The sequence below is a fragment of the Lichenostomus cassidix genome, chromosome 2 (genome assembly GCF_008360975.1).
Source record: "Lichenostomus cassidix isolate B80296 chromosome 2, HeHo_3.0, whole genome shotgun sequence".
Classification (NCBI taxonomy): domain Eukaryota; kingdom Metazoa; phylum Chordata; class Aves; order Passeriformes; family Meliphagidae; genus Lichenostomus; species Lichenostomus cassidix.
Genome location: NC_139482.1, coordinates 130661325 through 130682135, shown reverse-complemented (window position 1 = coordinate 130682135; position 20811 = coordinate 130661325). Strand labels below are relative to the sequence as shown.

The following is a 20811-nucleotide window of genomic DNA, read 5'->3' as shown; positions in this document are numbered from 1 at the left end:
AAGCACTGACAAAGTCAGATACAACCTAACACCCTGTTAGGGTGGTAGTAGCAGTCCAACTGAAGTAGTCTAGTTGAAGCGGTGATTCTGTGAAGGTCTAGTTTCTAGCTGAAGATCCAGTAGTAGCTCTGGTCCTCTGGGAACCCAGTAGACAGGGTTAGCTCAGGCAGTTCCAGAGCTAGGTTATATCCAGGTGGGAACACCTGGCTCCTCCCTCCTCGGCAGAGCATCTCACAATGGGATGAGATAAGTCCATGAGTCACACGGTGGGTCCCTGATGGCCCATTGCCTGTCATGCGGGGTGGGTCATTAGCAACTGATAATAGCTAACGGATGGCCCATTGCCTGTCATCCGGAGTGGGTGATAGCAGCTAATGGCCCACAGCTGGTGGTAATAGAATACTTAACTACATCAATATTGCAACCTAGGACATTATCCACCCCTTATTCTATTACTATCTACACAGTTCTCACTTAAGATAAGGTCTCTTTGTGGGACACAACGGGTTTTTCCATCTGCCTGCATCACCCACCAAGTATAACTAGGTTCTTGGGCAAAAACAACTCCACGGATGGGCTTGCCTTTGCCTGAGGTGGGACTAATCTAAACAGTCTTTTTTAAAAAACCTTTTACGTGTATTACAGGGACTTTATCTCTATCTACTGTGTGCAAAGGTTCGGACTCGGCAGGACTGGCTCGATTGATAGAACTCTTTGTGTTAATCATCTAGGTGGCCTTTGTTAAGTTCAGTTCTTAATTTTTGAAGGTTCCCCCGCCAAGTGCTTTCAAAGTTGTTTTCAGTAGTTCATTGCACCGTTCAACTTTCCCGGCAGCTGGTGCATGATAGGGGATGTGGTATATCTATTCAATTCCGTGCTCTCTAGCCCAGGTGCTTATGAGGCTATTCTTGAAATGGGTTTCATTGTCAGACTCGATTCTCTCAGGGGTACCATGTTTCTACAGGACTTGCTTTTCCAGACCCAAGATGGTGTTCCGGGCAGTAGCATGAGGCACAGGGTAGGTTTTTAACCATCCCGTGGTTGCTTCTACCATGGTCAGTACGTAGCGCTTTCTTTGGCGGGTTTGGGGAAGTGTGATGTAGTCAACTTGCCATACTTCCCCATACTTGTATTTTGACCATCGTCCACCGTACCACAGAGGCTTTACCTGCTTGGCTTGTTTGATTGCAGCGCAAGTCTCACAGCTGTGGATGACCTGTGAGATGTTGTCTATGGTCAAGTCCACCCCTCGGTCACGAGCCCACCTGTATGTCGCATCTCTCTCTTGATGACCAGAGGCATCATGGGCCTAACGAGCTAGAAATAATTCTCTTTTGTGTTGCCAGTCTAGATCTACCTGTGACACTTCCACCTTGGCAGCTCGGTCTACCTGCTCGTTGTTACGATGCTCTTTATTAGCCCGACTCTTGGGTACATGTGCATCCACATGTCGAACTTTCACAGTCAGCTTTTCTGCCCGGGCGGCGATGTCCTGCCAAATCTTAGCGGCCCAGATGGGTTTTCCTCTGCGCTGCTAGTTAGCCTTTCTCCAGCGATCTAACCATCCCCACAGTGCATTGGCTACCATCTAGGAGTCGGTGTAGAGATAGAGCTTTGGCCATTTCTCTCGTTCAGCAATATTCAAAGCCAGCTGGATGGCTTTAAGCTCTGTAACCTGACTCGATCCACCTTGTCCCTCGGTAGCCTGTACAGCTTGTCGTGTGGGGCTCCATACTGCAGCTTTTCATTTTCGATCTGCGCCTACAATTCGGCAGGAACCATCGGTGAAGAGGGCATAGCGTCTTTCACTCTCCGGCAGCTCGTTATACGGGGGTGCTTCTTCGGCACGTGCTACTTGCTCCTCTGCTTCTTCTGAAGATAATTTAAAAGTCTCACCTTCAGGCTAGTTTGTTATAATTTCTAGAATTTCAGGGCGATTCGGGTTTCCAATACGGGCGCGCTGCGTGATGAGGGCAATCTATTTGCTCCACGTGGCATCAGTGGCATGGTGAGTAGAGGGAACTTTTCCCTTGAACATCTACTCTAGCACTGGCAATCGGGGTGCAAGGAGAAGTTGTGTTTCTGTGCCGATCACCTCTGAGGCGGCTTGGACTCCTTCGTAAGCTGCTAAGATTTCTTTCTCGGTGGGAGTGTAGTTGACTTCAGACTCTCTGTAACTTCGACTCTAGAATCCCAGTGGTCGACCTCGGGTCTCGCCAGGCACCTTCTGCCAAAGGCTCCAGGACAGACCATGGCTCCCGGCTGCAGAGTAAAGCACATTCTTTACTTCTGGTCTTGTCCTGACTGGTCCCAGGGCTACCGCATGAGCAATCTCCTGTTTGATCTGGGTGAAGGCTTGCTGCTGTTCAGGGTTCTAGTGGAAATCGTTCTTCTTGCGGGTTATGAGGTAGAGAGGACTCACGATCTGGCTGTACTCAGGGATGTGCATTTTCTAAAAGCCTATGGCGCCTAGGAAAGCTTGTGTCTCTTTCTTGTTGGTTGGTGGAGACATCGCGATGATCTTATTGATGACTTCAGAAGGAATCTGACGCCGTCTATCTTGCCACTTTACTCCCAGGAACTGGATCTCTCGGGCAGGCTCCTTGACTTTGCTCTTCTTGATGGCAAAACCGGCCTCCAGGAGAATTCTGATGATTTTCTCTCCTTTCTCAAATACTTTCGTTGCTGTGTCCCCCCACACAATGATGTCATCAATATATTGCAGATGTTCTGGAGCCTCACCCTTTTCTAGTGCAGCCTGGATCAGTCCATGGCAGATGGTGGGACTGTGCTTCCACCCCTGGGGCAGTCGGTTTCACGTGTACTGCACACCTCTCTAGGTGAAAGTAAACTGAGGCCTGCACTCTGCTGCCAGAGGAATGGAGAAAAAGGCATTGGCAATGTCGATGGTTGCATACCACTTTGCTGCCTTGGATTCCAGCTCGTACTGAAGTTTCAACATGTCTGGTACAGCAGCACTCAGTGGTGGTGTGACTTCATTCAGGCCACGGTAATCTACCGTCAGTCTCTATTCTTCACTGGACTTACGCACCGGCCATATAGGGCTGTTAAAGGGTGAGTGAGCTTTACTGACTACTCCTTGGCTCTCTAGATCTCGAATCATCTTATGGATGGGGGCCACAGAGTCTCTGTCAGTGCGGTATTGCTGGCGGTGCACTGTTGCTGTAGCAATTGGTACTCGCTGTTTTTCAATTCTTAGTAGTCTTACAGCAGACGGGTTATCTGAGAGACCAGGCAGGGTATTCAGTTGTCTTATGTCTTCTGTCTCTACGGCTGCTATCTCAAAAGCCTAGCGATGTCCCTTCGGGTCTTTGAAATATCCACTCCTGAGATAATCGATGCCGAGGATGCATGGGGCGTCTGGATCAGTCACAATGGGGTGTTTCTGCCACTCATTCTCAGTTAAACTCACTTCAGCTTCTAGTACAGTCAGCTGCTGGGATCCTCCTGTCACCCCGGAAATAGAAATGGATTCGGTCCCCACATACCTGGATGGCATCAGGGTGCACTGAGCGCCGGTGTCAACTAAAGCCGTGTATCTTTGTGGGTCAGACGTGCCAGGCTATTGGATTCACACAGTCCAATAGATTCGATTATCCTTTTCTTCTACCTGGCTAGAGGCAGGGTTCCTCTAATCCTGTTTTTGGTGCACGATGTTCTTCTCCTGTAAATGTGTTCCTGAGGTTTTTTCAAGAGGATTAGTCATATTATCATTTTCATTCTGTTTGGAGTTCTGTCCACAAGAGACTGGGGTAGTGTTGTACTTAGATGAGCTTCCTGAAGTGGATGTTTCTTTTTTCAATTCACGTACCCGGGCTGCTAAGGTGGAGGTGGGTTTCCTATCCCACTTCCTCATGTCTTCCCCATGCTCTTGAAGGAAAAACCAGAGGTCACGTCGTGGAGTTTGTTTTCTTTCCCTGACTGGAGTACGTCTGCTCCTGATGGCAGAGACTCGGGTTGGTTTTGGTGTGGCATGGAAAAATCTTTCTGTGAGCTCTTTCTTTAGTTTCTGATGGCTCTCTTCAATCAATCTCCGGACTTGCTCGGCCAGGTTTGTTTCTACCGATGAGACCTGGGTGCGTAGTGGGGCAGTGACAGTGTCCTCATAAATTTTCAGTTTGTTTGCTAACACGCCCACCTGGTCTTCACCTTCCCTCCACTGCAATGTTGCCAGGTAACGAGAGTATATCTCTGGTCCGAGCCGTGCGAATCTTAGCCACATTTGTGAAGTGCACCGGACATTATCTGGGCTCTTGGGGAATCTCTCGTTGTCTGAGAAAATGATCTCTAGCACGGCCAATTCCCTCAGGCATCGGATACCTTGTTCTATTGTGTTCCATTTCCTTTGGTGCATCTGGAGGTCTTCTTTGCACAGGTATCTGTCCCGTACACTCAGCAGCAATCGCCGCCAGAGGCTGAGAGTTTCTTGGGTTTTCCCAATCCCCTGGTCAATGACCACATCTTGAGACAGGGATCTCAGTTGTCTGGCCTCACTTCTATCCAGAATAGTGTCGTTAGCTGCAGCGTCCCAGATACGGAGCAGCCAGGTCAAGATGGACTCATTTGCCTGCCGGGTGAATTCCCTCCGTAGGTCACGCAGCTCCCCCAGGGATAGAGAGCGAGTGATGATCTCCGGCTCTGTCTCTTCTGCTTGGTGAGATGGTCCTGCCGCATCCTCATCAGTCGCTGTGCGGACTGACTTGCTCTTGGATTTCTTTTTCTGGACAGGGGCAACCGCTACTGGCTTTGGCTGTTCTGATTCGGCAATGGTCTGTGTTGACACATTGACTGCTCGTTTGGTTCCTTTCCTCTTGGTGGCAGTTTCCGTGGATGTGGTGCTTGCTGACTTGTTTCTTTTCTTCTCCTCTTCGAGAAGACGCTGTACAACACCAAGTATTGTTCTGTTTCTCAGCATGAGGTACACTGTGCTGGTCGCAGAGAAGAAAGAAAACAGAACTAACAGGAAGATTATGCCATCCTTAGCATCCAGAGAGAACTCAATGTTATCAAAGATGGCTGTGCCTGGCCTGAAATGCTGGAAGAAACTACTCTCTCCTCCTAGCCCCAGAGGGTGGGTGCGATTGCTGAGTAGGTCTCAGACGAAGCAGCTCAGGTTAGGCCAGGCAGACAAAGTCGAGTATATATTCCGAATGGTATTCATCGCCTCACAGGTTACCATGCAATAGGCATAATAAATCAATACAGCAATTCTCATGCCATTCCCTGGTCGCAACAGGAGCAATGCAACGGGTAGATAGTTTCCCATTTGAGGGAAAATATAAAGGGTAAGATACATTACCCACATAGACAGGCTGAGCATCATGGTGATATGATTTTTTGAGTTTCCCCAGGTCGAGCCCCACGTTGGGCGCCAAAATATGTGATGGTTTGAAAACAAACCAGTGGGAGATCACAAGTCAAGATTGAAATTAAAAATAAGTGAAATAATACAAGGAAAAGCACTGACAAAGTCAGATACAACCTAACACCCTGTTAGGGTGGTAGTAGCAGTCCAACTGAAGTAGTCCAGTTGAAGCGGTGATCCTGTGAAGGTCTAGTCTCCAGCTGAAGATCCAGTAGTAGCTCTGGTCCTCTGGGAACCCAGTAGACAGGGTTAGCTCAGGCAGTTCCAGAGCTAGGTTATATCCAGGTGGGAACACCTGGCTCCTCCCTCCTCGGCAGAGCATCTCACAATGGGATGAGATAAGTCCATGAGTCACACGGTGGGTCTCTGATGGCCCATTGCCTGTCATGCGGGGTGGGTCATTAGCAGCTGATAATAGCTAACGGATGGCCCATTGCCTGTCATCCGGAGTGGGTGATAGCAGCTAATGGCCCACAGCTGGTGGTAATAGAATACTTAACTACATCAATATTGCAACCTAGGACAGCAGGTTTAATCATATCTCACAGTATCTGTTTCATTTAGAATTGTATTTTAATCTCACAGAACTGAGATAATATCAAATTTAAACTTCTTAAACCTTTGTAATAATACATTTCATCAGACGTTTGCCAGTTTTTTCGTCTTGAAGAGCAGTGAACTTTTTGTGATCGCCAACATACAAGTTGTGTACATTTGCTCAGTTGAACTTTTATTGTCTGTTGATATCAAACTAGAGACCCGGTCACAATTATCCATGCAAACCATCAGCACAAAAGGGATCCTAAGTGCATGTGGGTTCTGTTAACTGACTTTTCCCTTTGTCTGTTTGTCAGGAAGATGGTTATTTTCCATGTTCTGCTTCAAGGTTATTGACCCATAAAATAAGGAGTTTATATATTGGTATAGGGATGGAAACAATGTTTTATTCTTTGCTTCATGAATATGCCTTAGAAATAATTTTTCCCAAAAGTTCCCTAAATCCTGGTCACAGGGAATAGAACATGTTTGGAGAATTGGAGAAGAGTTGAGAAGATCCGACCCTACTCCCTAAACTGAGCTGGCATTATTTTAACCAAAGGACCCTCCAGACAGCCTCCTTCTCGCCAGGGTATGCTCTCACCCCTGGCAGGCTCTGCAACAGGACACTGAGCATAACCCTTGTTTGCAAGATAAACTGCAGAAACCCTTTCAGTTTAGGATTAGGTTAGATTTCCAGGACTGTTGGCAACAACTAGAAATGTTTCTGTCCCATGCTCACCATTGAACAGCACTCCACGCCTCCAGGACTTCAAGAGTTTTAAACCATTTTTAGAAGATGGTTTTCATTCATCCATCTGATAACAAAAGGGGGTTGTTTGGCTTGCTCCTCAGCAACAGCAAGAGAACTGTTTGTTCAGGAAGGCAGGCCAGCATGAACTTCAGTTCAAACAAACTGTCCCTGCATAAGCCATCTTTCTTTCTCCACCCATTCCTGGCTGCCTACTGTTCTGTGCTTGGCAGCATGAGGATTTCCAAAATGTCCTGATGACTTGGAATTCTATTTTACGATTGGTAGCTTTATTTCACAGAGAGCAAACTCTCTGGCTTCTGTTGGTGATCATGGCAACACATTTCAAACTTCATTTTGTTGATGAGATCCCTGTCAGAAGCATTTTACAATTTTAAGCTATGTGGTTTGTGTGTTCCTTTTTCTTTGTTGTTTGTTTGCATAAAACTCAAACTGTTCTCTAGAAAAGTAGCCCGTTGTCGTAATCAATAACAATAGCTGTTTCTATACTTTGTAGTGTGTCATATGGTCTAAATCATTGTCAGTAATTTCCTCTCCCATCACATCTTCCAAAAAATGTTCTCCAAACCAAACTGGAAAAAAAAAAAGGAAAGGAAGAAATGAAACCTTGCCACATTTTATTGTATCGATGTCATAAACTCACAAACTACTGAAAGTTAGGGTCATTGCAAAGATAAGAATCAGACAGTTTACACTAACTAATGCTTTTCTTATTGCTTTTTGAAACAAAGTTTATTTGGTGCATCTATTTCTTCTTTTGACAGCATGTGGACAATAAGTGTGTTTCTTCATCTAATGAAGTAATCGCTTTCCGTAAAGCACTGTTGGATCCAGTGACATCAAATCTGTTTCAACGCTTTGTGTCACTGGAAGGAGACCTACTGGGGAATGGAGTGCTCTTTTGGCAAGAGGTGCAAAAGTATAAGGTATGGTGGTAAAACAGAGCAAAGGGAATAGCATTCAATTTGTAAGCAAGTGCATCCATTCTTGTGTATTAGAATTTTAACAAGAATATCTATAGGCATTCTGTTGTTCATAGTAAAGCCTCTTTCACTGTTTAAACTGTTTTTATCTTCAGGGAAAATCCTCACTTCTCAAGGGTAGCTATTTTTGATTCCAGTGCATTAACCCTGTATTTCTTTTTGCTTCTTCAAACTTTAACATTCTTCTGATTTTCTAAAGGAACGCTACTAACTCACTAACGCCCAGAGTTTGGTGTACATCTGTCGAGCATTAAAAAATATGCAAGTGTTAAAGTGTTCATTCTGTCTTTATAGCTGCTATCTGAATTTGGTATTTTTCTCAAAAATCAGAGACAACTTTTAAATTAAGTTGAATCTACAGATGTAAAAATGGTACCTACCAAAGAAAACTCTATGTACATTGCAGACCCCAGCTCCCTTGCACTTTGTAGAATCAAATTTGACTTGAGCTGAGCTTGGGACCAAAGTGAAATGTGATGGGAAAGGTCAGCAGGGATTACCTCTCTTCCAAATATATGTAGTTTTGTGAAATTGCTGCTGCGTGGGTTGAAACGCAATGGAAAACCTCTGGAGTGAAACTTTAAATCACACTGCAGCCTCTTAGGAACACTATGGATTGAATCTCTCACCACAGATCTTTCATGTGTTCCTCATTCCTTTTGCCTCTGGGATATTCCTGACACAAAATGCTACCAGAGTGCAGAACGTCTCCTGGGCTCCTGAACATAGCCTGTGTGCACATGGCAGGCACGGAGCGTGAGATTAGCTAACATGCTCAGAAACTGGGATGTAAACATAGTTGATGCTGCAGTAGCACTTGCAGTTCCTCTGCAGGCATGTGGGTGTATTTTCACTGTTTAATTTTATGAATTCAAATTTGGTGTCTGCTTTAAAAGGTGAAGCTTCTCTGTTTCCAGGAGTCAGTCTCTTTTTCTCTCAAAGGCTCTGATCCCCAAGCAAGGAATCACTCACTGGCTGAAATGCTCTGTTGGGATGCTGCTGTCTCTCTCTTGGTTACAGAGTGACTAGCTTAGATAAAACCCTTGGCATGAAGGCACCTGGTGTTCCATGACATAAATCCTTTTCTAGATATTTGAAGTTTGTTCAGATTTGTGACTCTTTATTGCTGTATTAGGGAGGACACGGAAACTTTCTGCAAAATAATGTCGACTGTAGTCTAGACTCTTTTCTTTGTAGAACTGCTCTCTGAGGAAAGCCTTCATTGTTTTTTGTTCACCCCCACCCCGCATTTATGTTAATTTTATTTGTCTTATTATCAAGAAAAAGTACAATCTGACCATATTTCTCCATGCATGTGATTTGTCACAGTTGGCAGTTGATGCTCTTTGTAGAAGCAAAAGGCTGATTAGTAGGAGTGTTGTGGGTCAGGCTGAACTGCAGGAATATTGCCAAAGGCGTGGGCAGCACTCTGCACAGAGCATACTTGTATTGTCTGAGCCCTATCATGCCATCAGTTTAGAGAGAACTCCCTTTAGGAGTCAATGACTGCATCGCTCCCCATAACCCATCAGGCTGGCGGCACATCTTGGGACAATCCAAAACTAAGATTTTTTTATAAAACAAATATGAAGAAACATAACTCTGTGGATCATTTCCATCTGTTCATCTATGCTTGGTCTCATCTCTCTTCACATCATATGGCTTGTTTGTCTTCCCTCTTACTACAGCTCTCTGCTTTTTATGCTAGATGAGCAAAGAAGCCATAATATATATTCTTAGGATATATTAAATATGTTTTTGCATTGCCTTACTTTCTTTGTTACAGTTGTTACCATTTCTTTTTCCTTTTCAAAATGAAAAGTATTCATAATAAAGCAAGCCGACTCTTTCACATACCACATTTCTGGTTAAAAGCCATGGTTTTAATTTCTTTGTAAAGTAAATATCTAGCCTTCTATACCAAAACTAAATTCAGATTCTTAATTTAAAGAGCTCTCTTCCTGAAAACTCTAGAGTGCTCATTGTGTCTCTAGTAGATACATGTGATAGTCACCTAGTGCTATATAAATTTCTTGATATATATGGATAAAGGGAAAGTTATGTATCAAAGTGTTGGAAGGACACTCTTTGAATTATTTTTCTTTCATGTCAAAATCCAATGGTGGCATTGTCAGGATGTCAGAACGCAGTAATTACAGGTTTTACAAGAACAATAGGATCACATTAAAAAAGCAGAAAACTCTAGTGCTCCTTTGACATCTCACTCCTGTAAGTTCAGTTTTGTTTTGTATTCTATACTGTACAGTTATTTCAAACCCTGAGGTTTTGGGAACCTAGAAAATCCTAATGAATGGTGAAAACAGAGGATTTCAGTAAATGGAAGATTGTACTGGTAGCTTAAATTGTCCGCTCTTGTGACAACATTCCTGGTTAGAATATCTTTCACCCTCTAAATATTTCCTCTCTTTTGTTGGAGCACTTAAAGCATTTCTTTATCTGTAAATTACCATAGCTATGCATGTCATAGAAGGCCCATTGTGAAAATCAGTGCATTTCACACTTGTAGATGTGTTTCTCTTTTCAGAACTGTCTATTTGCCAGTAATGCACTTAAAAACTGTCCTGTTCCATCAGAACATGCAGGCAGAGATTATCACTTAAAAGCAATGATTACTCTGTATTTGCATTTGCAAACCAGAAGCCCCATTCCTGTATTAAGTATGGTTTTGACCATGCACATTTACTAAAAGAATTTTGCCCTGCATACTGAAGGAATTTATTGTATTATTATTTTTGTATGACTGTTGCTCTTTGATCACTGGGCCCCTGTAACGTTTCTTGTGTGTGTCTGTCTCCATTGACTGAAAATGCTATTTTTCATCTTTCAGGACTTGTGCCATTCTCATTGTGGTGATGCCATAGTTCAGAAAAAGATCACAGCTATTATTGACTGCTTTATTAATTCTGCCATACCCCCAGCTTTGCAGATTGACATCCCACCTGAACAAGCAAAGAAGATTGTGGAGCACAGGAAGGAACTAGGACCTTACATTTTTAGAGAGGCACAGGTAAGAAGCTGGGCAAATCTCTGTAATAGGTCTGGCTAGAAACTGTGTGCCTGATTTTAAGAGCAGTCTTTGTTGCTTATGTGACAGTTAGGACTCCACACATAAGCCTGAGCTTGAAGGAGAGTGCTGTAGTAATATATTTCAATGAGACATATTTCAATGTATGGTGGAGATGAAAAAGAGGCTTTAGATATATCCTGCTCAATAAAGAAAGTCTCTGACAGCTAGGTGATCGTGGAAAGGTGTTATCCAGGTCTATGTTAGGAATTCTGGCAGTAGAAACGAATTCTGTCTATGTTCTTAACTGCCTGTTCTTTGCCACTTGGTTAATGTCAGAGAAGTAATTTTTAGTTAGAAAGTTTGTGGTTTTCATATTTTATGAAAAATGCAGATGTGAGTAAAGCACAAAGACAGCTTAACTTGCCAAATGTCTTTAATTTCTTTATTACAGAAAGTGTGTATCAAATGGCTGTAGACAATTTTCTCACTGATCTTTCTATTAATCAGGTTGAACACCAATTTTTGAACATTTACTACAGACTTATTATTTTCTTATCCCTTGATACTGCCTTGTCTGTCTTATAATCTAAGAACAAGAAAAGTAGCTGCTCTTCTTTTCCTGTAAAATTGCCACTGACACCCTTAGACATCAGCTGTGAGTCCATAAAGTGTTTGGATGACAAAAGAGGAATGATTTGTCAGAGAAAAGGGTTCATATAGGTCCTAAGAGAAAGATATGTCCCATTTCAGCCTGTGTAAAACCCAGTGAACTCCAGAAATGTGGCACAAAACCAAAGGAAGAACTAGGCCAAAAAGCTGTGACTGGAACCTTACAGTGACTCACATGTCATTTTCAAGCCTGTTGAGCCAGAAGCAGTGAGGTGCTGAGCATGCTTGGCTCATTTGAAGCCAAGTTTCTCAATGCAAATTAAACATCTAAATAAATTGAAAAATGTGAGCCTTAGTACGTGCAGCAACAGAATTCACTGAGCCCCTCTGTTTGCTTTTCTAAAATTGTTTTTCTTATTCTAGTTCAAAAACGACCCTGTGAGAGATTATATCATTTAAAAATTATCCAATATTTGCTCATAGATCTGTAATGTGGTTTAAGAGCCTTTCCAGAGGCAAAAAAGTATTTCCTTTCTCTTAAGGAGGGGAAGAAAGCCCTCTCCCTAATGAACTGAATATTTGAAATACTTGAGCAGAACAGTGGTGCAAAAGCAATTCTACTGGTGTATATTTTATCAAGAATACTTGTAAAAAGTGATGGATGTTTTCATTAATGCAAACAATTGTTTAGGGAAATATAAAAAAAGAAAGTGCCTTTTAACTGTGGTTTAGGAAGATTTCTCACCAGTAATAAACACACTGATGAAAAGCATGTGCCGAAAAAAGCTGGGCTGAAATGTCAGGACAAAGTACGTGGGAGGAACAAGCTCTGTGTTCAGAAAAAATAGTTATCTCATTCTGCATTTTATTTTACAGTAAACTGTTTTCTTAATATGGTCAAGATTGACTTTATTTTCTTCCTGCGCAGATGAGTACTTTTGCTCTTCTGTTTAAATTTTGGCCAGAATTTTCTAAGTTACAAAGCAATCCGGATAGTGACAAAATTCTAGTTGCCTTGGAGAAAAAAAGGGAAGAAAAGATGCGAAAGAAGGAAGGGATAACAGCAAAGGTAAGGCTCATAAAGTTTCAAGTGACAGCTGATGAACTGAATAACATGAGCAAAGACACATACATTAAAATATCCCTTTCTCAGCCTGATCCAAAGCTACCAGATATTCTTGTTAGATTTCAAGCGTTATATGCAACCCAGTCCTAAGATGATTAGTTCCCAATTTTGCCAATGCATATACATATGTTTAACTAGAAGCAGATGAGTCAGTGGAATACTCCTTTCATTAACCACTGGAAAAAAAGTATTTTAGTCACCTTTTGTGCCAAGAGAAGAGCAAAAATGAAGGCTGAATTAATAAAAATAAATCTTTGTACAGTCCACGTGTACTGTGAGCTACTGCAGCCTGTTCACACTTTCATGATGTATTGTCTTATATTAGAATTTACATTCTGGATCACAACTGAAATCAAACCAAACCCAAACCAAAACTGATTTCGTATCTATTTTCCAGAAGGACCATTTGAAAATCCTGCACATTATTGTAAAAAATATTTGTATGGCCATTGCTCTGCATAATCTTTGCCTTTTCTTGAATATTTCTCAGCTTTGAAAATGAAATTGTAAGACTGCTCACAGTGAGCTTCCAGACAGTTCCAGTGCATTAACAGAACTGTGACCTCTACAGTGGAATGCTTGCTTGTAAAATTGTTTTTCTTGGATTTTTAAAATTAAAATATAATGGATTTCTTTTTCTATTGATTATAGGCTTTGAAAAAGTTTATTTTTTATTAAATACAATTGTTTGGCAAGCTTTGAGGAGAGAACATTCTTTTAAGGGCAGAGAAATGACTGGACTTGCAAACTACCATAAGTAGCATTACAAAGACCTTTACATATTTTAAATACCATGTACATGTGTTGAGATGTTACTCATGATAAGAACCACGCAGGTATCTGGACAGATAAAGTTATAGGCCCATAAGAACATGTACACATTGTTATCCTCTTTTAGGCACATGAAAGCTGAGGACCAGTGAAGCATTACTCAAGGCCACACACCAACGTCAAGGGAAGTCTAAAATCCAAGAACTCATGTTCCTTTCTCCAAAGCACATTGTCTCCATATACACTTGTCTGCCAAGGCCATTGGCAATACTAAAGTGCAAGAATACAGTATTTCAAAGTAATGCACTTTTGCCTTTTCACAGTCTTTTTTCCATCTGTTTGTTGCCTGTCTATGAGATTTCTGATAAAGATCAAGGGAAAAAGAGCAAATCTTGGGCAGGAGGGCAAAAGCCTAGCTTTTATGGAGAACAAGTGGGAGAAGTGAATTATCCTTCTAAGCAGGGAAATAGAGTAAGAAATTTTATAAAATAAGAGGCAGAGAATGCAGCTCTAAACAGTGAACAGTTTGTAGACTATTCTTCTCACAAAAAAAAAAATCAGTAAACCAGTTATCTTTTAAAGTTTCTTGAAACAATAGGTGGAACAGATAAATTTTTCAAATACTTTTGAAATCCTTTTCCCTTTCTGTTATGGTTTAAATAATTTGCCAGTTCGTGTTCTCTTGCCTGAGATTTCTGTCCTCTCGGTGACAACATAACTATTCAAATGATTCAGTATCCCTGAAGGATTCTGAGATAAGGTTCATCTAACATGAGCAATAGCAGGTTACTTGTTGGCTTGTGGAAGGTGATGATTTTTTGGCAATGAAAAGAAGGACTATGTTCCTCTGCCCCACCAGGCTCATTGAACAAGAGGAAAGCTCTGGCAAGGGTTAGAAACAGCTTTTCTTATATTTATCTCCTCTCCACCCCACAAATCAGTTGCTATTTTGGGTTTATGTCAAACAGAGCAATCATAGTCCTAGGGGAAGAATTTGCTTTCTCCTTCCTTTACAAATGTGTCCCTGGGGCACTGAATCTACCTGGGCTCACCTCAGTTTCAGAACTGAACAGAGAAGAGTTGGGCTTTTACGTAGTATACTGGAAAAAATGGGCCAACAAGGAGTTTTTCAAGGAGCATATGCAATGATGCATAACTTGGTATTATTTGACTATCTCAATGGTTTTTGTGTGTGCCTATTTGTTATTTATGGGGCAAATTCTATTAAAGGCATCCTGGCAATGGACTTGTTCCTTTGTTAACTACTAGATGCACATGCCACATTCGTCACTTCTTGCAGACTGCCTTGAGGCCAGTACTAGTAATTGGTTGTATACATCATTGCATTTTATCTACAAAATAGATTTTGGATTTTTTTGCTTTTAGAAATAGCAACATTTGCACAAAATAGCTTTAGCTTACACACTATATTTCTACTTACTCTTTCCATGACCTTAGCAAAGAAAGCCATAAACATTATTTTCCTTTTCCATGTTTCTGCCGTCTCTCTTAGCAATAAGCTTATTTGCTAGTAAGTGGTGTCACGGCATGGGATTTACATTCACTATAACACTGCTTAATTTACTGTGAGAAGTCATTTTTAAAGTCCTGGCTTAATTCACCATTCTCATTGAGAAAGCCAGCAAACATAAACTGCAGTGCAGCAGTATTCATGCTGCCTCTGTGTTTGCGTTGGCATCCCTGTTCCACCAACGGAGTGTGCCACAGAAGTTACTGAGCGTGTTTCTGGAGAGAAGATGAGCATCACACTGCTTGGGCAGTTCTGTACCCAAAACTCACTTTACTGTTGATGGGTTGATAGCACAGTGGGGATGATGAGGGCGGAAAAGGCACTTTGGGAGCAAGAAAACAAGATAGTTTGATCCTTTTCTAGATCTTTCAGGCACTTACTAAGTGACTTTGGGAACCATTTGATCTCTCTTTTTTTCTCACTTTCTCACTTGGAACATGGCAGGGTTATATTACTCAGCTTGGAGATGTTGTGAGGTTAACTATGATAGGTCACATATGAACAGTGATTAATGTTTATAAAGAGTTTTGGGATCATCAGACAGAATGTGCAAAGGTGAAACAAAACAACATGAAAATGACAAATAGTTAATCACCAGAGTAGTCTGCCAAGGGTTACAATGCCTTGTTCTTCACTGTAAATGTTTTAAATCAGCTTGCCAGTTTTCCATACTTGTGTACTGTAGTTAGTACACAGCTACTGGACCAAGCTGGAATTAATCACAACAAATCCTACATTCTATGCTTATACCTGAGGCTAAATTAAAGGCTCACAATGTCCTCTCTGTCCTTAAAATACATTCTGTTGCAGATCTGCCCTGTCATCTAGCTATATTTTGAAGCAGGTGTTGAATCTGAAAGGTAGATGGTCTGCAGGAGTGTAGAGGCCAGGAAACATAAACTAGAACAAAGACATGCTTAAAAAACCCAGTATCTTCTGCTATTTTTTAATATGGTCAACATGAAGCATTATGAAACTGAGCATTACAAAACATTACTGCAAATGACACTATCTCATTTCCAATGACAATTTTATTTCTTCAGACTTTGCTTTTTACTTTAGCTCTGTACCTATTGTTCACATCTAATTACGAGTTTTTAGTACTGGCAGGGTAAAGAAGCTGGGAGAAAACCCATCAACTTGACTCAACTTCAGGCATTGACTCAACTTAAGTCCAAGCCTGGGCCCTTGACTCAGCTTGAGTCCTTGACTCAACTGCCAAGGAGTGCTTTGGTAGATAGGCTTGATGCGAAGAGAGGAGCAGCAACAGCTTTAGCACCTACAGATGGAAATGGGAGGAAGGTAAATAATACATGTTTCTACAGATGTCATTCAAGAGAGATAAAATGATCTTGGGAAAAGGGATGGGGGGAGTTTGGTTTTGAATACTGTTGTCACATGATTCTTAAATAACTGTTCATTCTTCTAAAATTATGTTTGATGTTGTAAGTTTACCTACCTTACAGGTGATTTTTTTTTGTCTTTTTTTTTAATGTAGGTTCTGAGTAGTATTAACATTTAGCAGAATGTTAAGCTCTTATGGTGTGTGGATTAAAAAAGAATATTTAAAGATAAATTGAATAAAAATAGTTCAGTTCTGGAATAAGAAGCTTTTCATTATTTGTGAAATTCATATCCTGAAAGAGTTTGGTTTAGGCTAGAGTCCTGTTCTGGTGATATGTCAAAAACTGAAGCTGAACTCCTTTAGGAAATCTAGGTATTTGAAAATCTGATAGCAAATACCACTTAAGAACTTCTGTAACAACTCATGACTATACATCAAATCTGTAGTGAAAAGGTAACAGTTATTTTATTGGGAAATGGGAAAAACAGACATACTACATTGAGTGTATCAAGGGATCATTCATGGCTGAGTTGGCACTGCCAGAAAATAACACGGAACCTGTGCAACCACATTATCTTAGATATGTCATATCAATCAGGAATGCATCACACTTGGCCACTGCTTATGTTCCACAGAGCTCTACCCATGGCATTATGTTAGCGAAGAGCAGAACATAGAAAAAGGCAGTGTGAAATACCCCCAAAATATGAAACCACAGCGTGAATTGTGGTTTCTAAGCTTATCTGCATAGATAAGCTTACATTCTTATCCCTTGATTGGACCCTTTTATTTTTGTTCATACCAGTTAAAAAAAATGAGTTGAGCAAGCCAGTGTATCTCTGGCATATGCTTAAGCCCCTCAAGAATAGGCAGAATGAACAATCACCTTTTAAAGGGCAGTTCCTTCTTTCTTCTGCAAGCCCTTTTCTACTATAGGAAGGTGCTAGAAGTTCTTACTGAATGATGACATGACAAATTGGCTCCAAACTTCTAATGCTGTAAGATAAAAACCAGGCCAAATAAAAGTGCAGTTCTCGTACTGTTTTGAGAGAGCAGTCTATTATTTACATGCAATTGTAACTATGGTTGTTGCCTTTAAAAGCAGTATTTTATCCTTAGAAAAGGAAAGGATGGCATCTCCAGTTGATCTGCCTCTAGTGGTAGCAGTATTCTGCTGGAGAGGGCAGGCAGAAGGAGCTGTGAGGCTTATCAGACCTTCAGTGAAAGGGCATATTCTAAAGGTGTAGCACAGAGGTAAAATCGAGTCCTTGATAGCACAGATGGTATTTTGGGAGGGGAACGATCTGCTGTTTAGTTTTTGAAGATGAAAGGAGAGAGAATAAGACTCAGACCAGGGATGGAGAATAAATACAAACATTATGTCAGTCAAACTTGCTTAAATCATGGTGTTTTGAGATTTACTTATTTACAGCAATACTGTTTTCCCCATTATTCCAATATTGTAATGAAAAGAAACCTTCTTAATATTTGTAATTATCCAGTAATAGGGAGATAACATGAACAAGTTTTTTATCTTACTGTTGGAATAGATCGGAAGCTACAGTGATATGACCTGGAAGCTGATGGTTTTTAATGGTTCTTGCAGGCTTCCTGGTCCTATTCCAAGTACATAGAAGCCTTGGAGCAGGAGAGAATACTCATTAAAAGGCAAGAAGATCTGGAGAAAACCTCATCATCATTCCCTGCAGGTTATTAACCAAGCTCTATAGTTTAGCAGGACAAGCTTATAGCTCAGGTGAAATTCTCTCAGTACAAGGGCTTTGCTTGCTCTTGTTTTGAGTTATGTACAGAAACCTTTGCCTCTCTTTTCCTGTCTGTAGGGGAGTTGCTCTCTGTGCTGTACTTGTGAGTGATATATTTTCTAAAAAAGGAAAAGTAAAAGTTGCAGGGTATCAGCACTGCCTTTACTGCACAGGTCCTACTGCAGAGAGCAATAAAGCCATTTCTTCATTCTGCAGTGACATGGCAATCACATACAGATTTCACCTCCCTGGCTTCTTGAGGTTCATCAACTTACAGTCAAGCAGATACTGAAACCTCTTTCTCATAGTTTGTCAGTATGCTTTTGGTGGATGTGAGAGGCGTTTCTTCATCCTTGTTACAGCTGTGAATATCCTCGTAGGTCTTTGCTGAGGATATTATGACCTGCTTATTTATTAAAAATATCCATTTAGCAGTTGGGCTAGCAATAGCACTATGTAATATTCAATTCCTTCAGTTTCACATAATTTTAATTTTTTTCTCCATATGCAGATTTCTTGTCTATACCCTCCCTGAAGCCTGAAAGTTCAGTGAAAGCCACCATTCCTACAAAGCGTAAACTCTCGAAACTTCCCAAGTAGCTGGAAGTGAGTACCAGACTGCCAACAAGTGTGCTTTGAAATGTGAAATCTTAAAAGCCCATTTTCCTGCTGCCAGTGCTGATGCTCATTAGGAGCAAGTTATCCCATTCCAAATAATGTTTAACTGAAGCTGTACAGCCTCCATGTGAAGACAAGCTTATTTTTCACTCCAGCCATGGTTAGTGTATCTAATGTTGACCAGATGGAATTTTGTTGCAAAATGTCAGTCTCTGAAATTAGGTTATCTAAGCTTTCCAGTTAAGATATTTTGAACAGGAACGTGAGATGACTGGAGAAATTTCAGACTCTGTGAAGTTACTGTCAAGAACTTGACACAGAACTAGCACTAGATCATCTCTGCCAAAGCCAATTAAATATTAGACTGAGAGAAAGAAGTGGGACAGCAAAAAAATCTGATAAAGACAGAAAACCAGATTTTGCTTCAAAGTTTGAATTCCTAGAAGGAAGACTCCTCTGGAGGTTTTGTTTTGGTATTTTTAAGCCTATGTTGAAATTAGGTGGACTTAGAAAAATTAATAGAACTTGGAATATTGCTCCCTTCCATCTCTGCTCCTCCTTCCTCTTCTAATTCTAAACTCAAAACTGCTGTTTTACGCAAATTGGTGTCCTGCCCTCACTAGTCCTAAAATTCCTAGTGTCTGAATATGATTTTGCTGTGGCAGCATTTTCTATAAATGACTTCAGAGAAAACAGCAGCATTCCTTGGTCTTCTCTCACATTGTCTTTCTGCCCTCTTATCATGTCCTATAGTTGCAGTTAAAGTAATCCAGCCACCTAGGACCTCATGTACCTCTCAGGTGTGACTGTATTCCATACATCTTTGCCTTCTGCACCACTGTTCTGCTCCCCATGGAGCTGTATCATTATGGGGAGTCTGGCACAGAGCCTTTGCTCCTTCTCCATGGCTGAGAAACTGCCAGCTGGGCCCAGTGGCCATAGGGCCCACAAAAGCACCTGTACCCCTTGCTGCAGTCCAGCCCAGCCTGGTCTCTGGCCCGCCGTGTTATTCCAAACCTGAGAACTGCATTCCTGCCAGGCATCAGGCTGTGGTACAGGCTAATGCAATGAGAAAGTTGAGGTCCCGAGTGATTCTTCCACCAGCTTCAGTGTAGCCCTCTCTCTAACGCCACAGGAAATTTGCCTGCCATTATCCTATAGTGATCTGACCACTCTGCTGGTAGGGTGAGATAGCTACACAAGACATCAGTGCTCTTGATGGGGCATCTTCCCTCCACGTTGTAAAAGGGCAGGTCACACCTTATCTACTGGGGATAAATGGCAAGGCTGGAAGCAGGAGGCCTGTGAGGGAGGCAAAGGCTATCCTGTGCTGAGGACAGCCAGTCCAAGTTGCCACCAGTGGACCCATCACAGGACAAGGCTGATCCCTCAGCCAACACAGTGGCACGCTGGGGAAACAGAAAGAGCAAAGAAAGTCAGAGTGGAGGAAGGAATAAAAGCAGTGATAAACAACAGAGGGAACACCCAAGGGCAGAGGAGGAGGTGTAAGAGCAAGAGGCTGAGGAGGAAGTTGAGGAGGAGGAGGAGGAGGTGCTCTATGGTGGAGCAGATATTGTCTGCACCCTGTGAAGGACCGATGCTGCAGCTGAGGAAAATAGTGAGCAGGAAGAAGGGGCTTCCCAGTGCCTCACCAAAGGAACATAGTGCAACCTGTGGTGATAAGAAGCAGGGGAGGAGAAGTGCTTGGAGTGAACTTGAACCTGGGAAATGTGGAGGAAAAGTGTTTTCTCTAAGTGTGTAAATGTTCTTTTTTTCTTTCCCTCTCTCCCCCACTACCTGAATCAGTAATGATTTATTCTAATTGGCAATAAATTAATTTCACCAATTTGAGTTGACGCATTTATTGAAGAACTGTTCTGATTATTTCAACTGGCTGAACACAGCAGTGACATTTTGTTACCTTTTCAGGCACATTAAAATCTCTCTGAGGAAGGGAATGCAGAGACATTCTGTGGAGGTGGCCAGGAGACACAAATGTAATATGCATACAAGGTTTGTTCTTACAGTTCTACAGCAAAGTTGATGACTTGGTTATTAAGAACCATGGGATCAAGGGTAGAAAATAAACATCTTCCAATGTGTCCCATGTCAATCTGATTGTGACTGACTCTTGTGTTAATAATTTAATAATACACATTGAGGCTCAAATCACCTTAAGATTCCACTGAACTATGTATGGCACAAACTGCTAGGTGGACTCTGTCTTACAGGTCTTATAATCAAGCCCAGTTCTCCAGTGCTTGAGCTAATGAATAAGTAAAACACTGCCTTGAACTGACAGCCCTGAAGAAGTGTATTTTGGCACACAGTGCTCTCACTAT

The 20811-nt window shown here is 41.7% G+C and overlaps 1 protein-coding gene across 9 annotated transcripts in view; it reads left to right on the top strand.

Moving 5' to 3' along the window:
• RGS22 (regulator of G protein signaling 22) overlaps positions 1-20582 on the top strand; it is a 67693-nt gene extending 47111 nt beyond the window's left edge. For 7 of the 9 annotated variants that reach the window (XM_085053296.1, XM_085053297.1, XM_085053301.1 and 4 more), the window contains 7 exons: positions 7460-7621; positions 10527-10706; positions 12244-12384; positions 15845-16045; positions 17695-17797; positions 18363-18457; positions 20399-20582. In XM_085053296.1, coding sequence (XP_084909422.1) covers positions 7460-7621; positions 10527-10706; positions 12244-12384; positions 15845-16045; positions 17695-17797; positions 18363-18451 — 876 coding nt within the window. In that variant the 3' untranslated portion in view covers positions 18452-18457; positions 20399-20582. Of the gene's footprint in view, positions 1-7459; positions 7622-10526; positions 10707-12243; positions 12385-13339; positions 13515-15844; positions 16046-17694; positions 17798-18362; positions 18458-20398 lie in introns of those variants that run through there. The other 2 variants (XM_085053304.1, XM_085053305.1) reach the window with 2 other exon arrangements.
• The last annotated feature ends 229 nt before the right edge of the window (positions 20583-20811 follow it).